We start from the raw sequence: 21,054 nt of genomic DNA, 5'->3' as shown, positions 1-21,054 counted from the left end.
GGACAGCAGGGACATGTGTGGGGCCACATCCAGGAGGGCACGAGAGCAGTGACTTGGTGTCCCTGGAGGCCATGGGGCTGTAGACAGAGCGCTGGGGGGCCGGGGGGAGGTGGTGCTGCCAGTTCCAGTGGGCACTGGGGGTGCCTGTGCTGGTGGGTGCTGGGCATCCTGGCAGGGCTGGCTGGAGCTCCAGCTCAGCACCCCCCCGGCAGCAGCCCTGAGTCCCTCCCCTCTCCACGGCCGCCTCCAGAACCACAGAACCGCACAATCCCCGAGGCTGGAAAAGCCCTCCAGGGCCATCGAGTCCAAGCTGCCCCTGCCTTGTCCCAGAGCCCTGAGTCACATCCAGGCCTTCCCGGGACACCTCCGGGGATGGGGACTCCAAACCTCCCTGGGCAACCCCTGCCAAGGCCTGACTGTTCCCCATCGTGCCCCAGCCCTGCTGCAGCCCCCCCTCCCCTGTGCTGTGTCCCCCCTGCAGCCCCCTGGCCTCAGTGACCGCAGCTCCACAGGGGACATGGCAAGCACACAGGGAGGGACACGGGGGACCCTTTGTGGGATGTCTGTCCCCTGGGTCAGCACCCTGGGGCACCCATCTGGGGGGTGCCCCTCCATTGGGGATGCCCAGAATGGCACCAGCAGAGCTGACCCAATCCACAGCCCAGTACAGTCCACAATGGCCCTGTTCAGCCCAGTACAGTCCACAGTGGCCCTGTTCAGCCCAGTACAACCCAACAGGACACAGCACAATCCCATGACACAGCCCAGTGCAGTCCAGTAATCCCAGAACAAACCAGTACAGGCCAGTACCAACCAGTACAGTACAGGCCAGTATGATCTAGTACAACTCAGTGCTGCCCAGTAAAACATGGGCTGGGGGTTCAGCCCACCCAATCCCCCTGTTCCTCCCCTTACCCCATCCCTGAGGCCCCTGGCCCCATCTCTGCCCCAGAGCTGGAGAGAACCCCAGGGGTGCCCCAGGGCACCCCACACACCCTGCCCAGCGGCACAGCTTCCCCTGGAGGTGTCCCCCCTCCCTGGGGGTCCCAGGGTGCCCCAGCACGGTCCCTGCACCGGCCTTTATAGGCGCCCCAGCCCGGGGGGGCCCAGCACCTGTAATCCCCCCTAAGCAGCTTCTGCACATCCTTCCTGTTCCCCGGGGGTGCCACAGGCTGGGGGGGAAAGGGGGGAGGGAGGGCAGGAAACGCTGGGAATCTTCTGGGACTTGAGTCCCAGCAGTGCACCCCCAAAGTCACCCCCCATCAATGACCCCCCGGCTCTGCACCCCCAAAATGAACACCCCCTCTCAGACACCCTGCCTCAAGCAGTGCCCCCCCAGTCTTCCCCCCACCCCGTGATACCTCCAGACTTCCCCCATCTCACTTGGGATCTCCTCAGCACAGGGATCCCCCCAAGCCCAGAACCGGGGACAATTGCTTGAGGGGGGACACACTTGTGGGGGCACCCTGGGGTGCTGGGGTGGGGGGCAGTGGGTGACCTCATGAGGGAAACTCCCAAGTTCCTCCCAAGGCATCCCAGGCTGGGCCATCCTGGGGGAGCAGGATCAAGGCTGGAGACCCCTGGGGACCCCTGGGGACACCTGGCCATACTGGGGGGACCAGGACCGAGCTTGGGGACTCCTGGGGCACGCTGAGGACCCTGGTGGGACCAGGACTAAGGTGAGAACCTCGGGCCATCGCAGTGGGAACAAGACTGGGCTTGGGAACGCCTGGGGACACCTGAACATCCCAGGAGGACCAGGATCAAGCTTGGGGACCCTCCCCACACCCAGGTGTTGGGGGGAGCCCTTCTGTCCCCCCCTCCCCAAATCCCCCAGAGCCCCGGTAATCGGCTCGGCCCGGCTCAGGGGGCCGATTAGGCGCTGAGCCCGGTTTAGCCCACCCTAATCCCCAAGTTTGGCCAGGCTGAGCCCTGATCCCCCCTAAGCAGCTTTGGGGGCGCAGGGTATATCAGGGGGGCGGGCGCCCCCCCCCCGCCATCGCCGCCATGGACGAGGACGAGTTCTACCTGTTCAAGAACCTGTCGACGGTGGGGCCCTGGGATGGGCCCCAGTACCACATCGCGCCCATGTGGACCTTCTACCTGCAGACCATCTTCATGGGCTTGGTGTTCGTGGCGGGCACCCCCCTGAACGCCATCGTCCTCATCGTCACCGTCAAGTACAAGAAGCTGCGGCAGCCGCTCAACTACATCCTGGTGAACATCTCCGTCAGCGGCCTCATGATGTGCATCTTCTGCATCTTCACCGTCTTCGTCTCCAGCTCCCAGGGATACTTCGTCTTCGGGAAGCACATGTGTGCCTTTGAGGGCTTTGCAGGGGCCACCGGAGGTACGAGGGGGCCGTGGGGACACTCAGGCTGCTGGGGCCAGAGACGATGGAGTGACCACTGGGGGCTGCTGGGGCCAGAGGTGGCCACAGTGATCACCCGGGGCCGTGGGAGCTGGGGTGACCACCACGGTCTGGGAGGGCTCGAGGTATTGTTGACCACCACATTCTGCTAAGGCTTTAGGAGTCAGGGTGACCACCACGGGCTGCTGGGGTGCTGGCATTGGGGTGACCTTCTGGACCTTCAGGAGCTGACCGCTGTAGGCTGGTGGGACTGTAGGAGTTGGGGTGACCACTGGGGTCTGGTGGAGCTGGAAGGAGGGGTGACAATCATGTTCTTCTGGGGCTGGGGGAGTTGGGGTGATCATTGTGGTCTGGTGGGGCTGAAGGTGGCAAAATGGGCACGGGCCATGGGTAGGGCTGAGCCCGTGATCTGTTGTGGCTGGAGCAGCTGGGGTGACCGCTGAGACCTGAAGGTCTGAAGTCTACTGGGGTCGTAGGGCTTGGGGTGACCCAGTGGCCTGAGGGGCCGTGAGAATTGGGGTGACCTGTAGCCCTGGTGGCCTTGTTCCCCCAGGGATGGTGACAGGGTGGTCCTTGGCCTTCCTGGCCTTCGAGCGCTACATCGTCATCTGCAAACCCTTCGGCAACTTCCGCTTCAACTCCCGCCACGCGCTGCTGGTGGTGGCGGCCACCTGGATCATCGGCGTCAGCGTCGCCATCCCCCCCTTCTTTGGCTGGAGCAGGTGGGGACACGGCGGGCGTGGGGGGCAGGGGGTGGAACAGCTCCAGGAGTGGCAAGGGGGGGGTCACAGGGGTGCCATGGGGTGCCAGGTGAGTGCCTGAGGCACCAGAAGTGCCATGGGGTGCTGTGGGGGCACGGGGGGTGCCACAACGCGCAGAGCAGAGGCTGAGTGCAGGTGCTGCAGGTACGTCCCCGAGGGGCTGCAGTGCTCCTGCGGCCCTGACTGGTACACGGTGGGCACCAAGTACAAGAGCGAGTACTACACCTGGTTCCTCTTCGTCTTCTGCTTCATCATCCCCCTCTCCCTCATCATCTTCTCCTACTCCCAGCTGCTCAGCGCCCTGCGGGCCGTGAGTCCCGGGGGCACAGGGGGCACAGGGGACATGGGGAGCTCTGGGGTCAGGCACAGCTGTAGCTGAGAGGGAGAGGGGAGAGGGGAGAGGGGCTGGGGGTGGGAGGGAGGGAGGGAGGGAGGAAGAAGTGACTGGAATTGACTGGGAGCAGGGAGGGAGAGAGGGCGGGAGCAGGAGCTGGAGGAAGGGAGAGGTGACTGGAGGGATGAAGGGATGCAGGAAGGGAGGGGAGGTTGCTTGGACAGAAGGTTGGGCTGGAGCACAGGCAGGAGGATGGGCAGGGGGCAGAGGCACATGGGCAGGGGACTGGGCAGGGGCCAGGGCCCCGGTCAGAGGGTTAGGGGGGTCGGGCAGCCCGGGCAGGCCCAAGGTGTCCCTGTCCCTGGCGCAGGTGGCAGCGCAGCAGCAGGAGTCGGCCACGACGCAGAAGGCAGAGCGGGAGGTGTCGCGCATGGTGGTGGTGATGGTTGGGTCCTTCTGCCTGTGCTACGTCCCCTACGCGGCCCTGGCCATGTACATGGTGAACAACCGCGAGCACGGCATTGACCTGCGCCTCGTCACCGTCCCTGCCTTCTTCTCCAAGAGCTCCTGCGTCTACAACCCCATCATCTACTGCTTCATGAACAAACAGGTGACACAGTGACATTGGCACACCCGCAGACACAGAGGAGGGGGACACCCAGGGACACCTGGCGATGGGGGCATCCAGGGGTGCCCAAGGGCATCTGAGGACCAGGGACAGTCAGGACCAAGCACAGGAACACCCAGGGATACCCATGTGAGGGGACACCTCAGGACACTGGGATGAGGGGAATGCATTGGCAAGGGGGACACAGAGAAGATGGGGACACCTCAGGACATTGGGGCAATGGGGACACGCAGGGGTGCCCAAGGACATCGAGACACTAGGGACACTTGGGGATGGAGCATGTGGGCTGTAAGGGGCATCCAGGGACACTAGCATGGCTGGGGGTACCATGACCCCAGGGACAGGAGATGGGGCCAGTGTGGCATCTGAGGGTGTGAGGACAGTGCCAGGGCTGGGCACAGGACCAGTGGGACCCCCAGGCCGAGCTGTCCCCTCTCCTGTGACCCCGTGTCACCTGCCTGTGTCCCCGCAGTTCCGCGCCTGCATCATGGAGACGGTGTGCGGGCGGCCCATGTCAGACGACTCCGATGTGTCCAGCTCGGCCCAGCGCACCGAGGTCTCCTCTGTGTCCTCCAGCCAGGTCGGCCCCAGCTGAGGGGCTCTGGCACCGCCCCAGCCCCCAGGACCCCCGGCTGCCCCCAGCTGCCCCCACCGAGGGGGCGGCCCTGCCCTGGGGGCGCGGGGGCCCCGGCCAGCCTAGGATGTAGCGCGGGTGGGACAATAAACCATGGCCGCGGTCTGAGCGCAACGGGACCCACTGAGCACCTGGGACCCACGGCAGCAGGGGGAGAACGGGGGAGCCTGGGGCTGGCCGTGCCCATGGCTGGGTGGGATGGGGGTCCCAGGGGTAGCTGTGCCCTACTGCAGGGTGGGACAGGTCCTGGGAATGGCTGTGCCCCATGGCAGGGAGAGAGGGTGGGTCTTGGGGAAAAGTGTGCCCCACAGTGGGGCAGGATGGGGTCCTGGAGGTGGCTGTGCTCCACGGTGATGCCATGATGGGACTCTGCTCCCTCGTCCCCCTTAGGCCTCACACGCACGGAGGGCAGGGAGGTGGCATCCTGCTACCCATCTCCACCTGTGGGGCTGCGGTGGGGCCTACGGTCCCCCATCCATGGGGCTAAGCTCCCCACCCATGGGGCTGGGGCTGTGACCCCCATCTGCAGGGTGGGGGTGGGACTGAGCCCCCCCATCTATGGGGCTGGATTCCTTCTGTGGGGCTGAGCCCCCAAGTGCCAGGGGCAAGACTCCCACACGCCTCATATCCCCCCACACCCCCACCCAGTTCCCCCCACTCCCCTCCTCAGGGCCCCCCACTGCCTGAACCCTTCAGGCTCAGTCCAAGGGGGTCCTCCAGATCCCAGTTTAGGGGGAAACAGGGAATTGGGGTCCGTCCCCCTCGGCCCATCGGGGGGTGAACAGGTTTATTGAGTTCCAACCGATCCGGATCCCTTCAATCAGCCCGAGGAGAAAACCGAGGAACAAACCCGGAGGAGGTGGAAAATCCGTGTCTGGAGCTGTCACAGGGCCCCGAATCCTCGTGGATGGGAGCGGGGGGATGTCAGGAGAGGGGCTGTTGCTGGCCTGGGTGGCTGCACCAGAGGCATTCCCAGGGTTCCAAAAATCACTTCCGCTGTCCCAAATCATCCCTGGTGTCCCAAACCAACCCCGACATTCCCAGATCATCTCCAGCATTCCCAGATTCCCAATCCCTGCATGGGGCCACATTCCCCACCCATTTACCACGGGATTTAGGGAGGAGAGGAAAAGGAGTAGAAAGAGGAGGAGGAGGAGATGGGAGGATCCGGTCAGCCCTTGGAAACCTTTGGGAAAGGATTTAAGGAAAACCCTGGGAATCTGGAGATGGCCGGGCCCGATTCCATGCAGCTCTGGCGGCTGCAGGGGGACAAACAACATAGAAGAGAGAAAATCTTGGGAATTGTCCCAGAGCGGGGTGGGATGGTGGGATGAGGCCCTCCCCCAGAGGTTTGGGGGGTTCAAGGCACTTGGAGCAGGGCTGGGGGGAAGAGGCTTGCCCAGATCCCACGGGGCAGCGACAGGGCAGGAGGGTCCAACCTCCCTGGGGTCACCTCCAGGTCACCTGGGTCCTGCTGCTGCTCTGATGGTTTTTGGGCTTTTCTTGAGTTTGAATTTTCATTTCAAAGTTCACTTTTTATTCCAATTTCACATCAATGTTTCCATTTAATTCAATTTGACTTCTTTGGTTCCAATTCCGTTTCGATTTCAATTTTCAATTTTGATGTCAATGTTTAATTCCAATTCAATTTTTAATTCAAATTTCAATCCAATTCAAATTCTAATTTTAATTTCAACTTTAATTCCAATTCCAATCCTAATTTTTATTCCGACTGCAATTCCAATCCCAATCCCTCTGTGAATTTCCCACTCCCCCCCAGGCCCCCGGGCCCCGCAGCCCTGGGCAGCCCCATCGCTGCCCCTGCGCCAGGGGAGCCGTTTCCACACGTGGTAAAACCAAAACATACAAAAATAACCCAAAAGTCATTAAAATCCGGGGAAAACCCACAACGAGACGAGCCCCAAGTGCGTGGGGAGTGAGTGTGGCTTTCCCGAGCCCCGTCCCCGGGAGCCGGGATGGTTCCTCCGCGGCAGAGCGGCCTCGGCGAGGGACGGAGCCCACAAGGAGGGGTCGGCGTCGAGCCTAGAACTCGTCGTGCCGCACCAGCGCCTCCCCGAAGTCCGTGGCCTGGCTGCCCACGAACAGGTCGGACTTGTCCACGATCTCCTCCCGCGTCAGCTTCCCGTCCTGCAGGGAACGCCACATCCCGCTACTGCCCCGTCCCGCTGCTTCCCCACTGCTCCCACCCCGCTCCCAAATGCCCCCGAGCTGCTGGCCCACCTTGTCCTGGTCGGACTCATAGACGAGGTGCCGGGCCTCAGCCTCGGCGTGGTCGTAGTCCGAGGGCAGGATCCAATCCTTGGTCTCCTCCTTGTCCATCTTCCCATCCCGGTTCTTGTCCCGGAATTCCACAAACTGTTCCCGCTCCGTCTTCACCCACTCGGGCTCATCGGCGTCACCGTCCTGGCTGTACATGTCACCTGGTGGGACAGCACGATCAGGATCAGCCCCACCGCCCCGTCCCCAGCCCAAGGATGGACACAAAACCTTGAGTTCCCTAAAGCTGTCCCCAAAATCCCAAAGCACCACCTGGGTCATGATTTCACCCGCAAGTCCTCGATGGAGGCGTGGGGGCAGATGGAAGTCTGAGAGAGAACTTTGTGAGAGGGGGAAGGCTGGGAAGGACGTGGTGGCAGTGGCTCCCTCTGGACGAGGACACTGAGGGGATACGGACAGGACACGGAGCAGCAGCACCAGGCTCTCACCAATGTACTCCTCCAGGTCAATGAAACCATCGCCGTTCTTGTCAATGTCCTCCATGGTTTCCTGCAGGAATACCCCGGAGTGAGCCAGGCCCGGAGCAATTCCAGCCCTCAGTGACCACCCGCCACCAGAGCTTCCCAAACGCCTGTGTGCTGGCCCCACCTGCACAACGATGTCCTTCATGTAGTCGTACTCCTCGGGGTGCAGGAAGGCCGTGAACTCCTCCTTGGTGGCTGCCAGGTCCCCGTCCTTGTCGGCCATCTTGAAGCGCCGCTCGTCCCGCACCATCATCTGTTTGTAGTTGAAGCCATCGTCGGGGTCGGGATCGTCTGGCAGGGAGGACAGGGAGCGCCCGGGTCAGCTCGGGCAGGGCAGGGACCACGGCGACCACCAACACAACCTCAACCCACACAACGTTCTCTGTTCAACCTCAACTCAAACCCAGCCTCTTCACTGAACCTCAGCTTCCTCTCAGCTTCAACCTCAAGCCAGCCTCAGCCTCCTGAACGCAACCTGCTCATCCTCAACTTCCTCAATGCAACTTCAGCATCCTCCACCCAACCCCATACTCCTCAACTCAACTTCCTCCCTGTCAGCACAACCTCCAACGCTTTGCCAAAGGAAGCTCAATTGCAGCCACCACTTCTCTGCCGTGCTCACTCCCAGGAGGAGGAGGAGCTGCAGGAGCCCTGGGATCGTGACATTCCCAGGGAGAGGCCCCAAAAGACAGGGCTCGGGGGTTTGGCCGGCACGGCCAGAGGCTCAACCTGAACTATTTTGGGAGGGGAATGTGTAAGGGGATCTCGCTCGCTGCCGGGGCGGTGGCAGGGTCGGGAGGCATCGGGCAGGACCGCGGGGCACGCGTGGCACAGGAGAGGAGCTCCGGGACAGGGCCAGCGGTGCCAGCAGCCCACGGAGAACACGGACCCTGGGGACACTGCCACGCCCTGGTTAAGGTAAACCAGGGCCCAACCCAGTAAGAGGGTCCAAAAGTCCCTGTGTCCCTGCTGTGGGACAAAAGGCAGGCTTTGGGGAGCCCTGGATTAAGGGGTTTGGGATTAAAGGGGCACTGGAGCATCCATTAAATATCCAAAGATTTTGACTTTAAGGCATCTCTAGGGCAGAATGAACCCCAAATTCCCCATTCTGTTCCAAAGGTTTTGCCTTGAGAAGCAGCATAGCCCCAAACAAAGAAACCTTTGGGACCAGCACCATTAACAGACAATTCCTTAATTGCTGTTGGGCTAATTAATGGGTTTGATGGGAGCGTAGTGGGGGGGGCAGGCAGGTAAAAAAGGGTTAAACCCTCCCAAAGCCCCCTAAGTCACTTCCTGTCTTGGTCCTTGGGCTGGGAGAGGTTTGGGGGAGCACAGGGAGGGGAAGGAGACAGAGCTGGGGTATTGCTCAGAGTATGGCAGCAAAGCCACACACTCAACCCAACACCTTGTCTCCTGGGACAAGCATTCCCAGCTTTGGATCCCACCATGGGATTGAGGAATTAACAAAATAGGAGTGATGATGATGATGGTATTCTGATTTTGAAGGGAGTTTCAAAGGAATTTCCAGTCTCAGATGAAGCTCTTGGCCATTTATCTCTTGATATTCCCTGCCTTCCAGGACTCCCCCAGCAGAACCCCACACTGCTCCGTGACACTTCTGGGGCCACCCGGTGACTCATCCTGGCGTGTAATTAATTAATTAATAAAAGCACTCCCAGCACCTCATTCTGCTGACAAAACACCACATTCTGGGCCCTCCATAGCAGCTGAGGGTGATGCCTGGCCCCACGCATCCCTTGGCCACGGGTCAACACTGAGGAGGCACTTCCAGAGCCATTCCAGCCTCATTCTGGCCAGGGAGGGGAGCGAGGAGAAGACAGGGGAACATTTCAGCAGCAAGGAGCTGTGGAAAAGCCATTCCTGCTGAGAGGAGCCAGAGCCAGAGCGTGAGGCAGGATCCTCCCGGCACTCCGTAAGGACACAAGTATGTGGGAGCAGCACGAGCCGAGGCTCCGCCGGGGCCTGCCAAGGGCACTCGGCTCCGGCTTTGGAATCGGCCGTGCCGGGGGCTGGGCACTCCCCACGCGCTGCTCCCGCTGCCGGGAGGAACTTGTGCTCCTTAAGGGGGCTCCATCAATTCAGGGGTTGCTCATTAAGGCTCTTCCTCATCAATGTTCGTATTTTTCCCCACCCAGCACCTGCAGGTCCTAAATGCCACCCCAGGCTCCTCACACAGTGCTCAAGCCCCTCCCAGGACCTCTCTGCCACCCTCCAGGCTGGATTTACACAGGCAGATTAGCCCAGACCCCAGAAATCCACAGCAAAGGGGGTTTGGGAAGTGCTGCCCCAGCCCGGGGGTGTCACAGGGACTTCCTTGGCCACCAGCACAGCGAATCCAGATCCTCTCCGATCCCAAGGGAGATGGATGAGCCTCCTGTGCAGCGGCTCCCCCTCTGCACATCCCGCGGAGCAGTTTGACTATTTTTGGCAATATTTAGGAAATTAGAGTGGATTTGACACTCCAGAGCTGCAGCTCCTCCACCCGGGCCAGTCTGCAGCGCTGGAAGCCAGAGCTGGCACAGGGCTCGAGGGTTTAAGGTTTAACCCCAAAAGTGCTGTTGCCTCCCTCACTCCCAGGGATGTCTGGGCCACACTGCCGGCCCTGCACGTGTCCCAAAAGCCTCAAGGGATTTGTGTGGAGCCTAACACTGCTCCCAGGACAAGGGAAAGCCACTGAAATCTCTACTAATGGTTTTTGTGGGTATAGGGACACAATGGACACACCACAGTGGTTCCACAGCCACAGAGCAGTGGGTTCCACCTGCAGGTCCCAAATTCCCCAAGCCAGAAATTCCAAAGGGCTGGAAAACTGCATTCCCACATGCCATTAATCCCAAAATCACCTGGATTCAGCCCAGAGCTGCATTTGTCACCAGGGACATTAATAATGCCCAAGTGTGGCTGCAGAAGGGAAAAGGGGGTGTGGGGTGTTTAAATGTCCCCTTGGGGAGATCTCCATGTATTTTGGTCCTTCTCCTTGGATTTGTCCTTGTTAATGCCACCAGGAGGTCAATTTGGAGAGTTTTGGAGGTTTTAAAGTGTAACATCTTGGGCACATCTGCTCCAGCTGGCCCCATGTGTACTAAGGCCATGCCCTACATCGTATTCCTGTGCTTATCCCAGGGGTCAAATCCACCTCGGGTCAGCCAAACGCCAGCCCACCACTGCCCCACACTCTCAACCACGGAATTCCTCTGGGCCTCCTGAACCCAGGCCCAAACTCCCCCTCCACCCCAGCCCCACGCGGATCCCCGTCCATCCCACAGACCAGCACTGCACAAGCCCATCCCGATCCCTGGCCCCCATGGCCATCGTGCCACGAGCCCACCCTGATCCGCCTCCACCCACCGACCCTCAGGAGCAGAGCAGGACGTCTGGACTGCTGGCTCCAGGAGAGGCTCATCCCCAGGGCCAGGACGTACCCAGGATATATCCATAGGTGGCATTTTTGTACTCCTCCCAGGAAACGAGCCCGTCCTCGTTGAGGTCATGGCCCTTCCACTGGCGCTCCACATCCTCGTAAATCCAGCGCTTTTGGGCAAACTTGATCCAGGCCTTGAGCTCCTCCACTGTCACAAACCCATCTCCATCCTCATCTATTTTCCCTACGATCTTCCTGTGGGAAATGCAGAGAAATCCAGCAAAAGTTAAAAAAATGAGGGGTTAGCAGGGAGGGAATGGGAAGGGGCAGAGGGGGGAAGTCAAGGTCATTACAGAATTTGGGAATTCAACCATTTGGAGAGTTTATCCTTAAAAACAGCATATGGTTCAGCTGCCAAAACTTCAGCTCAGACATGAAAATCACTGGCTCAGCCACTTTTGGACCACTCAGGTTTTGGTTCCTTCAAAAATTATGAGTTTTAGGGGAAAAACTTCCTTTTAAACACCTGGGAAAAACCCATCCATCTGTCCTTTGATCAAGACGGTGCCAGGTGATGAACATGGACCCATATTTATAATAAAAATGGGAATATCACCTCTGCCTCTCCTGGTGATGCCAGGAGAAAGTTGAGGTGGTTATGGAATGTGCAAATTCAACTATTCAAAGAGTTTATCTTTAAAACCAACATTTGGGTTAGCTGCCGAAAAGCAAGGTCAGCTGCCAAAACTGTTTCAGAGACAGAAAACACTGGCTCAGACATGGAAATCACCCGCGTGGCCACTCTTGAACCACCTGGGCTCTGGTTCCTTCAGGAATTACGAGTTTTAGGGGAAAATCTTCCCTGTTAGCTCTAAGGGAAGCTCCATCTGTGTGTCCTCCCGCCCTGACAGTGCCGGGCGAGGAGCAGGGACGCACATTTCTGCTAAACCCGGGGAATTTGGCACTGCAGGAGGAACCGGAGCCGCCCAAGCCCGGGGGAGCAGAGCAGCCCCGGAGCAGCCGCGGAGCAGCCCCGGAGCAGCCGCGGAGCAGCCCCGGAGCAGCCGCGGAGCAGCCCTGGAGCAGCCCCGGAGCAGCCCCGGAGCAGCCCTGGAGCAGCCCCGGAGCAGCCACGGAGCAGCCCCGGAGCAGCCCCGGAGCAGCCCTGGAGCAGCCCTGGAGCAGCCCCAGAGCAGCCCCAGAGCAGCCCCGGAGCAGCCCCGGAGCAGCCCCGGAGCAGCCCCAGAGCAGCCCTGGAGCAGCCCCGGAGCAGCCCTGGAGCAGCCTCCAAGCAGCCCCGGAGCAGCAGAGCAGCCCCAGAGCAGCCCTGGAGCAGGGTGCTGGTCCTGCCCGCTGCCCGGGGAGCGACCGGAGCCGCGTGCCTCCGTTATTTTTAGCAGCAGCTGTAGGAAAGGCCGGCAGGAATGCAGGATCCAGGGGCAGATGGAGCCGGGGGGTGGGGGCTGTTTGAGCCACAGCCCTCGCTCCGCGCTGGGAGAGCCTGGGGCTCCTCGGACCGAAATCAGGGAGAGCACCCCCAAAATCCTTTGTCTGGTGAAGGAGGATCCTGCTTTTTTCCTTTAACGTGAAGGTTTAATGGAAAACAGTTCAGGAAACCTGAGCTCCAGCCCAGGTATTTGAGGAATTTTAGAAGACAGGTGGAAAACATGGAATTTTAAAATTTCAGATCACCACTAGGACTATTAATTCCAAAAATATTGACGGAAAAGGAGACCCGGACACCAGAGCCACCCGTGCTCACACCCAGGCTTCTGTGTTTCAGAATTGCATTGGCCTAGGAAAACCAGGAATTCCTCTGTGGCACAAAGCATGTTCCTGGCAATGAGGAGCTGGAGAGAGACTGGAAGAAAAAGTGCAAAAATGTGGATATTAGTTCTGACAGTGAGGTGTCAGAGCGAGGGCAGTGGGCAGGGCTTGGAGACCTGAGTGATTTTATAGAAAAATATATAAAATAAATACGTAAATATTAAAAAACGCTCATCAATAGTGCCCAAAGTTATGCAAAAATATGTAAAATACAATAGGAATATTTCAGAATTCTTATATATCAACGTGCAAAGTGTCCCTTCCAGTATTCCTGATCGAACACAGAAATATGCAAAATGTCACATAAATATTCAGAATTTTCCATATAAATATATAACAAGTCAATCAATACTATAAATTTTGCATAGAATTATGTAAAGTATCACGTGAATATTAAACATTTGTCCATGTAAATATATAAACCACAAATAAAGCTGTCAAATCCTTCCTATTTCAGGGAAAAATTCCGTGTTTCCCTCTCCCAAGAAGGTACACCACCGGCAAAGGGATTTAGTAGGGAAAATCCCTGGAATGGAGGACCAGAGCTGGAAGGGGTTGATGGCCAAGTCAGTTTTTCCAGGCAGTTTCTAAGGGGTTAATCAGGGAACGGCTTCCCAGGGAAGTCAAACCCTCGGCGCAGCGCCGGGCACGGGGGAAGCTCCCAAGCCTCCTCCCCGCCCTGGGCCTGTGCCCGGGCGGCACCAGCTGCTCCCGGCTGCTTTCCCAGGGCAGGAGCCACCAAACCTCACATTTTCCCAAAGCCCGTTGTGCCCCGCTGCCAGGACGGGCAGCAGATGTCGGGCAGGGCCGGCAGCTGCTCGCTGTTCCCAGCCCGAGCTCCGGGCACGGCGGGGCCGCGCTCCCGAACCCCCGGCCCGGGGCGGGAGCGAGCGGCGCGCCCCGAGCGCCGCAGCCCGGGCAGGAAAGGGGAAAGGGCCCCTCCTGCAGCACAGGCCCGTCAGACCACGGGTTTGTGGAACCAGACCGCGATGGAGGGTTTAAAATGCAGTTCCAGCGCGGGGTGGCAGGGCTCGGCCCCTGCGGGTGAAGCTGGGGCTGCTTCGTGCGGAGGGTTAAATTCAAATCTCCGCTGCAAAGGCGGCCGGGCGGCGCTGCCGGCGTTCCGGCGATAACGCGGCAGAACAATGGGATTGAGCCGTGACCGAGCCCTGGGATCGCAGCCCTGGGACCGGGAGAGAGGCCGGGGCCCAGCTCCCCTCGGAATCAGCTGCTCCAGGGGCATCCAGGCATTCGCTCTCATTTTGCCAGGAGGCAAAAAGCCTCCTGGGGCCTCTATTTTGGAGCAACCAGAGCCTGGCTCCAAGGGATCGTGGGTTTTCCAGTTTAAATTGTCCCTGGAGGGAGGAAATTCCCTCTGGCCCACGAAGTGCTGGGGGAGAGGCCAGGACGTCTTTCCCACTGGGGGCCTGGATGATCCATAGGGATGGATGGAATCTGGCATCCCCTGCCCAGCACGTCCCACTGGGGGAACTGTCTCACTCTGGAGGTTTCCCCAGCACCCACATGTGGCTGAACTTTGCTTTCCCATCAGGGAGCACCATTCCCAAAAAACAGCCCAAAATTCACCGTTGGCTGTGGTAGGTGCTGCTCCAGCAGCAGCAAGGTCAGGATGCTTGGCTGAAAAAATCGAGTCTGACTAAAAAAAGGAGAGATTCAGGTGGGATATTGGGAAGGAATTCCTGGCTGGGAGGGTGGGCAGGCCCTGGCACAGGTGCCCAGAGCTGCTGTGGCTGCCCCTGCATCCCTGGCAGTGCCCAAGGCCAGGCTGGACCCTGGGGCTGGAGCAGCCTGGGGCAGTGGGAGGTGTCCTTGCCATGGCAGGGGTGGCACTGCAGGGGCTCTGGGGTCCCTTCCCACACAAACCATTCCATGAAAACCCAGCCAGAGGCACCCATTTCCAAGGTGATTGGAGTCCCCCCCAGCCCCTGCTGGAGGCTGCAGTTCCCAGGTTTGAGCCACCCGGAGCCCCAGAACAACTGCGGCAGCAGCTGCTGCGGGGGCACCCGGCCGGCGCTGCACCGGGAACCGTCCTGGGGGCTGGAAAAACAGCTCCATTCCAGGGGAAAAACAGCCCCAGCCCAGGGGAGAAACAGCCCCAGCCCAGGGGAGAAACAGCCCCAGCCCAGGGGAGAAACAGCCCCAGCCCAGGGGAGAAACAGCCCCAGCCCAGGGGAGGCAGAGCACATCCTGGATCTGAGGGGAGGCACAGCACATCCTGGATCTGAGGGGAGGCAGAGCACATCCTGGATCTGAGGGGAGGCACAGCACATCCTGGCATCCCAGCGGAGATGCCGGAAGGGAAATCTCCATACCAGCTCTTCCCAACTCCCAACCAACTCTTTCCAACTGAGAAACACCAGTGATCCCAGGGGCTCCAGCAGCACCCACAGAACACAGAGCGAGCACAGTGCAGACCCCCGCTGTCTGCCCTGGAGCTCTGGGGAACGCGTGGCACTGGAACGGGCTGGGGGTGACTCCCTGGGGCATGCCTGGGGCTGGGCAGGGAATTCCCTGGGAAGGGCCGGGGCTGTCCTTACCCCAGGCGCTCCTTGCTCTCCTCCGGCGTGAGCTGGTCGAAGCTCTTGGCCTCGTCGGCGCCCAGGAAGGCATCGTGGTCGTAGTCGAAGCTCTGGGCGTCGTCGTGCTCACGGGTGCTGAGCGGGGCCTCGCGCACCACGCGCTCCTTGCGCTCCGTGGGCTTGGCGGAGCCGCACAGCGCCCACACACCCAGGCACAGCAGGAGCCGCGGGAACCGCATCGTGCCGGGCCTGCGGGGACAGGGACAGCGCCGTGGGACAGGGACACGGGACAGGGACACCAGGACAGGCACTGGGTTGTGACAGGGCTGGAATGGGAAGGGACAGGACTAGGGAATGTTGTCAAGGAAAAATGGGGGATTAGTGCAGGTTGTTTGGGGAGAATAAGGGCTTAGGGCCGGTTACCTAGGAAAATTTGGGGATTAGAGAAAATTATCTGGAAAAAATGGGGATTGGGCCATGTTACTGGGAAAAAACAGATTCATAATAATACAGATTATGGAAGTAAAAATTATGAATTAATCCGGGTGATAAAATGATAAGTGCGGATTGTCTGGGCAAAGATGATGAACTAATGCAGACTGTCTGGGAAAAATGGGGAATTACTGAACATTATCTGGGAAAATGGGAGATTTAGTGCAGGTTATGTGGGTACAAATTACTAATAAGTGGAAATTATCTGGGAAAATGATTAATTCCTGCATATTCTCAGGGAAGGTTGATTAACTGATCCTAAATATCAGAGCACTGTAATGAACTACATGGGTTATCTGGGCAAAAGTGATCCACTGACATGGATTATCAAGGCACAGAGATTAATTAACACAGATTATAGGGCACAGTGACTAGTTAACACAGATTATCAAGGCACAGGGATTAATTAACACAGATTATCAGGGGATTAATTAACACAGATTATCAGGGAATTTCAAGGCCCCGGTGCACGTGGGACACGTCCCGTTTGCCCCGGAGCTGCTCCCGACCGCATCCCAGAGTCCCCCAGAGCGGCAGCCGGGGCTGGGGAGGGATCCGGGGTGGGGAGAGGGGTCCTGGCGGGGAGGAAGGAAGTGGATCCAGATGGGAGGAACGTGCAGGACTGCAGCACACGCCCCCTCCGCTCTCCCTCCTCCTCCCCACGCATTCCCTTCCAAGCCCTCGTGCTCCTCCCGACGTGGGTGGGATCCTCCCCCACCGATCCCCCTGGGCCGGGACCCCCTGATCAAACCCCTCAAACGGGCCCGGGACCCCCTGATCAAACCCCTCAAACGGGGCTGGGACCCCTGATCAAACCCCTCAAACGGGGCCGGGACCCCCTGATCAAACCCCTCAAACGGGGCCGGGACCCCCTGATCAAACCCCTCAAACGGGGCCGGGACCCCTGATCAAACCCCTCAAACGGGGCTGGGACCCCCCCGATCAAACCCCTCAAACGGGGCTGGGACCCCTGATCAAACCCCTCAAACGGGGCTGGGACCCCCTGATCAAACCCCTCAAACGGGGCTGGGACCCCCTGATCAAACCCCTCAAACGGGGCTGGGACCCCCTGATCAAACCCCTCAAACGGGGCTGGGATCGACGGCGGCTCTGGAGGATTCCAGAGGCTGATCCCTCTAAATCCCAACAGAAACTCAGGTGTTCCCCATGCTTAGACCCCATCACAGATCCAGGTATTCCTCATCCTGATCTCTTTAATTTTCAGTCCGGATACTCGTCACCTGATGTATTTAGCCTCAAATTTTAATCAAGGTTTTTAACTCTTTCACTCTAAATTTAATCCAGATATTCACTATCCAGAGCTCCTCAATGCAAGTTTAGTTCAGTATATTCCCCATCCCCATTGCTTTAATCTAAATTTAAACCCAAGATATTCCCATCCTTACCCCTTCAAACTTACATCCAGGCCTTCCCCACCCAGAGCTCTTGAACAGAAATGTAAGCCCAGGCATTCCCATTCCTTAGCTCTTTAAATCTGTGGTGAAAAATCCAGGTACTCCCCTCCAACCTGAACCTCAGCCCTTTAACCTGAACTCACACCAAGGAATTCTGCCCTGGGAGTGACCCAGGAATGACCAGGAGTGACCCGGGACTGCTCCCACGTCAAACCAAGACAGTGGGGGCAGAACATGGGGGAATGACACAGAAAAGCCCTTTCCTTCATTTTTTTTTGAATGAGGATTTTATCAGACCATTCAGAAAATCCTTCAAATTTCAATTCCTTGGAAGTGGGGGAAGAGGGGGCGTGGTGAGGGGATTTGAGTTACACAGAGTACAAGTCACTTTTTTAGAGTTTCTGGGGAGGAGAAACATTCCAGGAGGGAAAGCCAGCTCCAGGTGGGAGCTCTGGATATCCCTGTCCTGAGCTGCCTCCAGCTCCCTCTGGGCACATCCCAGTGCCAGGGCCTGCCCAGGATCGGCCCAGCCTGGAGCACAGAGTGACCTGCAGTGGGTCAAACACCCCGATTTTATCTCCCGTGTCCACACAGCGCCCGGGAGGCACTTGGAAGTGATTAACGAGGGACAATCCAACCTCCAGGCGGGTCGGGGCAGGGCCGGGAGCCGCTGTGGGAAAGGTGCTCAGACCAAAACCCACAGCCCGAGGGTTATCCATGAACCACATCCACAGAAAACTGGCAGCACCAGCAGCTCCTGCTGGCCCTGGGCTTTCTGTGGAGACCTCGATCTGAGGGAAAAGCAGAGCCCCTCTCCTCCCAGCACGGGCCACAGGCAGTGGATCTCTTTTCCCCCGAGTAAAGGGGTCTGGAGCTGCGGGAAGGCAGGAACAGGAACCAGTGGGGGGAAGATGTGGAGGTCACAATGGGGGTCCCGACCCTCAGCTGGGGAGGAACGCAGGATTCCAGCAGGGATACTGATGGAGGATCCTGAGATTCCAGGGATACTGAGGGAGAAACTCGGGATTTCAGGTGGGTTCGATGGCTGTTGATGGAGGAACTTGGGATTCACTGTGGCTTTGCTGTAATATTGATGGAGAAACCCAGAATTGCCATTGGATTTGCAAGGATACTGACAGGGAAATTGGAATCCTGCACTGTGCTTGGAACTGTGACATTTAGAGGAAATCGATGGGAAGAAGCCCTCTGGACACACATTTCCCATGGGGGAGGCCAGCAGGATCCCCTAAAACCCCCCACAGGCAACACAATTCGTTCAGGTTTGGGAATCCGCCTCTGTTTCAGCTTTTTACGGGATTAATCCCAGTGGAGCAGCCAAGGAACAATTAACTAGGACCCCATGGTGCCGCCGCAGGGGCACAGTGAGGGTGAGGGGTGCGGGTTCGGGGAATTCGAGCCCTGAGAAAGATGTGTGGATGCGGGGGAGACACCGGGAGCCGAAACAGGCCCGGGGTAGAAAGGGGCTGGTCCTGCCCCAGGGCAGCCCCGCAGTTCTGGGGTCACTGACGGCTGCGGGAGAGCAACGCGCGTTCGGGGTGACACCGCCCCGGCCCAGGGTCCCCGCGCGGGGCAGCACCGGGCCTCCCGCGGCCCCTTATTTATCCCGGGGTCCCAAGGCCCCTTATTTATCCCGGGGGTCGCCCCGGGGCATTCCCGATGGACTCCCGCGGGCCGGTCCCGCCCGGGTCGCGAGATGCGGACCGGGCTCCATCCCCGGCACCGCCGGTCCCCACCGGCGCAGCCCACCCGCCCTGGGCCCGGTGCTCGGGCGGCCCCGGGACGCGGCACCGCACGGGCCGCGCAGCGGGACGGGCCGCAGGACTCGCGGACGCGGCGGCGCCGCCGCTCCCGCCCGTTCCCATGGAGACCGGGCCCGGCGCTGCCGCCGCCGCGTTACCGCCACACCGCCGCGCCCCGCAGAGCCGCTCCCACCGCTTCTCCGTGTCCCAAGCCCCGGCCCCGACCGCGGTGCCCATCCCGGTCCCTTCCCGTCCCTCACCGTCCCCACCGCCGCCGCTGCTGCCGCCGCCGCTCCGCGCACCGGAAGTCGGCGCCGCGCCACGCCGCACGGCCCCCCGCGCGCCCTCCCTGCCTACCAATCACGGGCAGGCCACGCCTCCTTCTCCGCGCCGCTCCGCGCTACGATTGGTCTTCTCTGCCGCCACTCCGCCCCTCTGCCCGCCCCCGCCTCGCGCTCCGCCCCCCACGCCCTCCCCCTGTCCCTCTCCCTCCGGCCCCGCCCACCCTGCTCGGGACGCTGGCGCTGATTGGCTGGAAAGCGCCACGTCCTCAGGCGCGCGCCGGCCGCCGGCCCCGCCCACCAGGGCGCTCCGCGCCTCACTGCGCACGCGCCTGCGGGACGGGCAGAGCCGCGTGCGTGGAAAAGGCGGGAAAGACGAGGCAGGGCTGGGGCAGTGGGGCCGCGTGTCTCTAACCCCGGCACTTCCGGTCACTTCCGGTCACTCCCGGTCACTCCCAGCCACTCCCAGCCGGTTGGCGTGGCCGGGCTGAGGGGCCGGGCTGCCATGGAGCCGCAGAATCGGTTACAGGTGCCCGCTCAGACGGCCCCGAACTGGACCCGCAGGGGTGACGGGCCCCGCTGCTGGCCCTGCACAGAGCCCCAGTGTTGGGGAAATGCCGCTGTGAAAGGCGCTGCCCACGAAGGAGCCAGAGGAGTCCCGCATCTTTCCCCAAACAGGAACAGCTCCACTGCACATGCCCCTGAGGTTTCCTCTCTCGGGGGTTCCAGAGGTCGCAGCCCCCTCTTATTCCAGCCCCCTCCTTTCCCCGTTGGCTGAGGTACCGGGAAGGTGGAGCCTCCCCAGTCCCCCACCATTCCCCCTGAAGCTGGTACCCCACCCCAAAGGCTTGTGCAGACCGGTGTCTGTTCGGGGACTCAGAGCTGTCCAGGCTCAGTGACAAACACTGAGTGACAGCTCAGTGACAAACCTGCAGCCTGAGGCTGGTGCAGACGTCAGGAGCCATTTGAAAGCCTTCACCCATGGAAATGTTTGTAAAGACATTAGCAGGCATCTTTCCTATCACCAACAATCCCAGCCTGCATCCCTGGGAGTGATGTCCAAGCACTCCTGCAGCTGTGGCAGCCTCGGGGCCAGGATCATTCCCTGGGGAGCCTGGGCAGTGCCCTGCACCCTCTGGGGAAGAACCTTTCCCTGCTCCCAGGCCTGAGCCTGCCCTGGCACAGCTCCGGCCGCTCCCATTGTCCTGAGGTGTTTGTCCAACTCAGCTGGGCAGTTTGACCAGAAAGATCTGGAGAGAGAGAACTGAAATATCTCAAACTTCAAGAAAGACATTAAGGGGCTGGAGCCCCAGGAGGGGCTGAGGGAGCTGGGAAGGGGCTCAGAGGGAGAAAAGGAGGCTCAGGGGGACCCTGTGGCTCTGCACAAGTCCCTGACAGGAGGGGACAGCCGGGGGGTCGGGCTGTGCTCCAGGAACAGGGACAGGAGGAGAGGGAACGGCCCCAGGCTGGGCCAGGGGAGGCTCAGGGGAGGCTCAGGGGAATTCCAGCAGGAATTTCCCCATGGAAAGGGAGCTCAGGCACTGGCACTGCCCAGGGAGGTTTGGAGTGCCCATCCCTGGAGGTGTCCAAGGAACTCCTGGAGGTGGCACTCAGGGCTCTGGGCTGGGGACAAGGTGGGGGTCAAGCACAGCTTGGACTCGGTGGTCTCAGGGGTCTTTTCCAAGCTCAGTGATTTGAGATTCTGGGAAAGCTTTACTGAGACCCAAAATTATTTTTTGTGGCTTCCCGGGATCAGCTCAGGAGGATCTTGTGGTACAAGGCAAAGAGGTTTGGCACCCAGGGTGTGCTCTGGTGACCCTGTGGCTGCAGCCTTCTCAATAACTCCCCGAGGAATCTACTCCAAGAT

General features: G+C 59.9%; 2 protein-coding genes across 2 annotated transcripts; one reads left to right on the top strand and one right to left on the bottom strand.

Moving 5' to 3' along the window:
* The first annotated feature begins 1,566 nt into the window (after positions 1-1,566).
* On the top strand, positions 1,567-5,304 carry OPN1SW (opsin 1, short wave sensitive). The gene is made up of 5 exons (XM_063397237.1): positions 1,567-2,350; positions 2,925-3,093; positions 3,277-3,442; positions 3,837-4,076; positions 4,567-5,304. The coding sequence occupies exons 1-5, from the start codon at positions 2,008-2,010 to the stop codon at positions 4,687-4,689; spliced, it is 1,041 nt and encodes a 346-aa protein (XP_063253307.1). The 5' UTR covers positions 1,567-2,007; the 3' UTR covers positions 4,690-5,304.
* Positions 5,305-5,474: 170 nt separating this feature from the next.
* On the bottom strand, positions 5,475-19,302 carry CALU (calumenin). Its single transcript, XM_063397238.1, has 7 exons — positions 19,167-19,302; positions 15,258-15,488; positions 10,934-11,127; positions 7,615-7,781; positions 7,455-7,515; positions 6,970-7,169; positions 5,475-6,876 (listed from the first exon to the last, which is right to left on the bottom strand). Exons 2-7 carry the CDS (start codon positions 15,476-15,478, stop codon positions 6,772-6,774), a joined length of 948 nt encoding a protein of 315 aa, XP_063253308.1. The 5' UTR covers positions 15,479-15,488; positions 19,167-19,302; the 3' UTR covers positions 5,475-6,771.
* Between the last annotated feature and the right edge of the window lie 1,752 nt (positions 19,303-21,054).

The sequence above is a fragment of the Prinia subflava genome, chromosome 4 (assembly GCF_021018805.1).
Source record: "Prinia subflava isolate CZ2003 ecotype Zambia chromosome 4, Cam_Psub_1.2, whole genome shotgun sequence".
Classification (NCBI taxonomy): Eukaryota; Metazoa; Chordata; class Aves; order Passeriformes; family Cisticolidae; genus Prinia; species Prinia subflava.
Note: the sequence above shows the minus strand (reverse complement) of the source record. Positions and strands in the feature narration are given on the sequence as shown.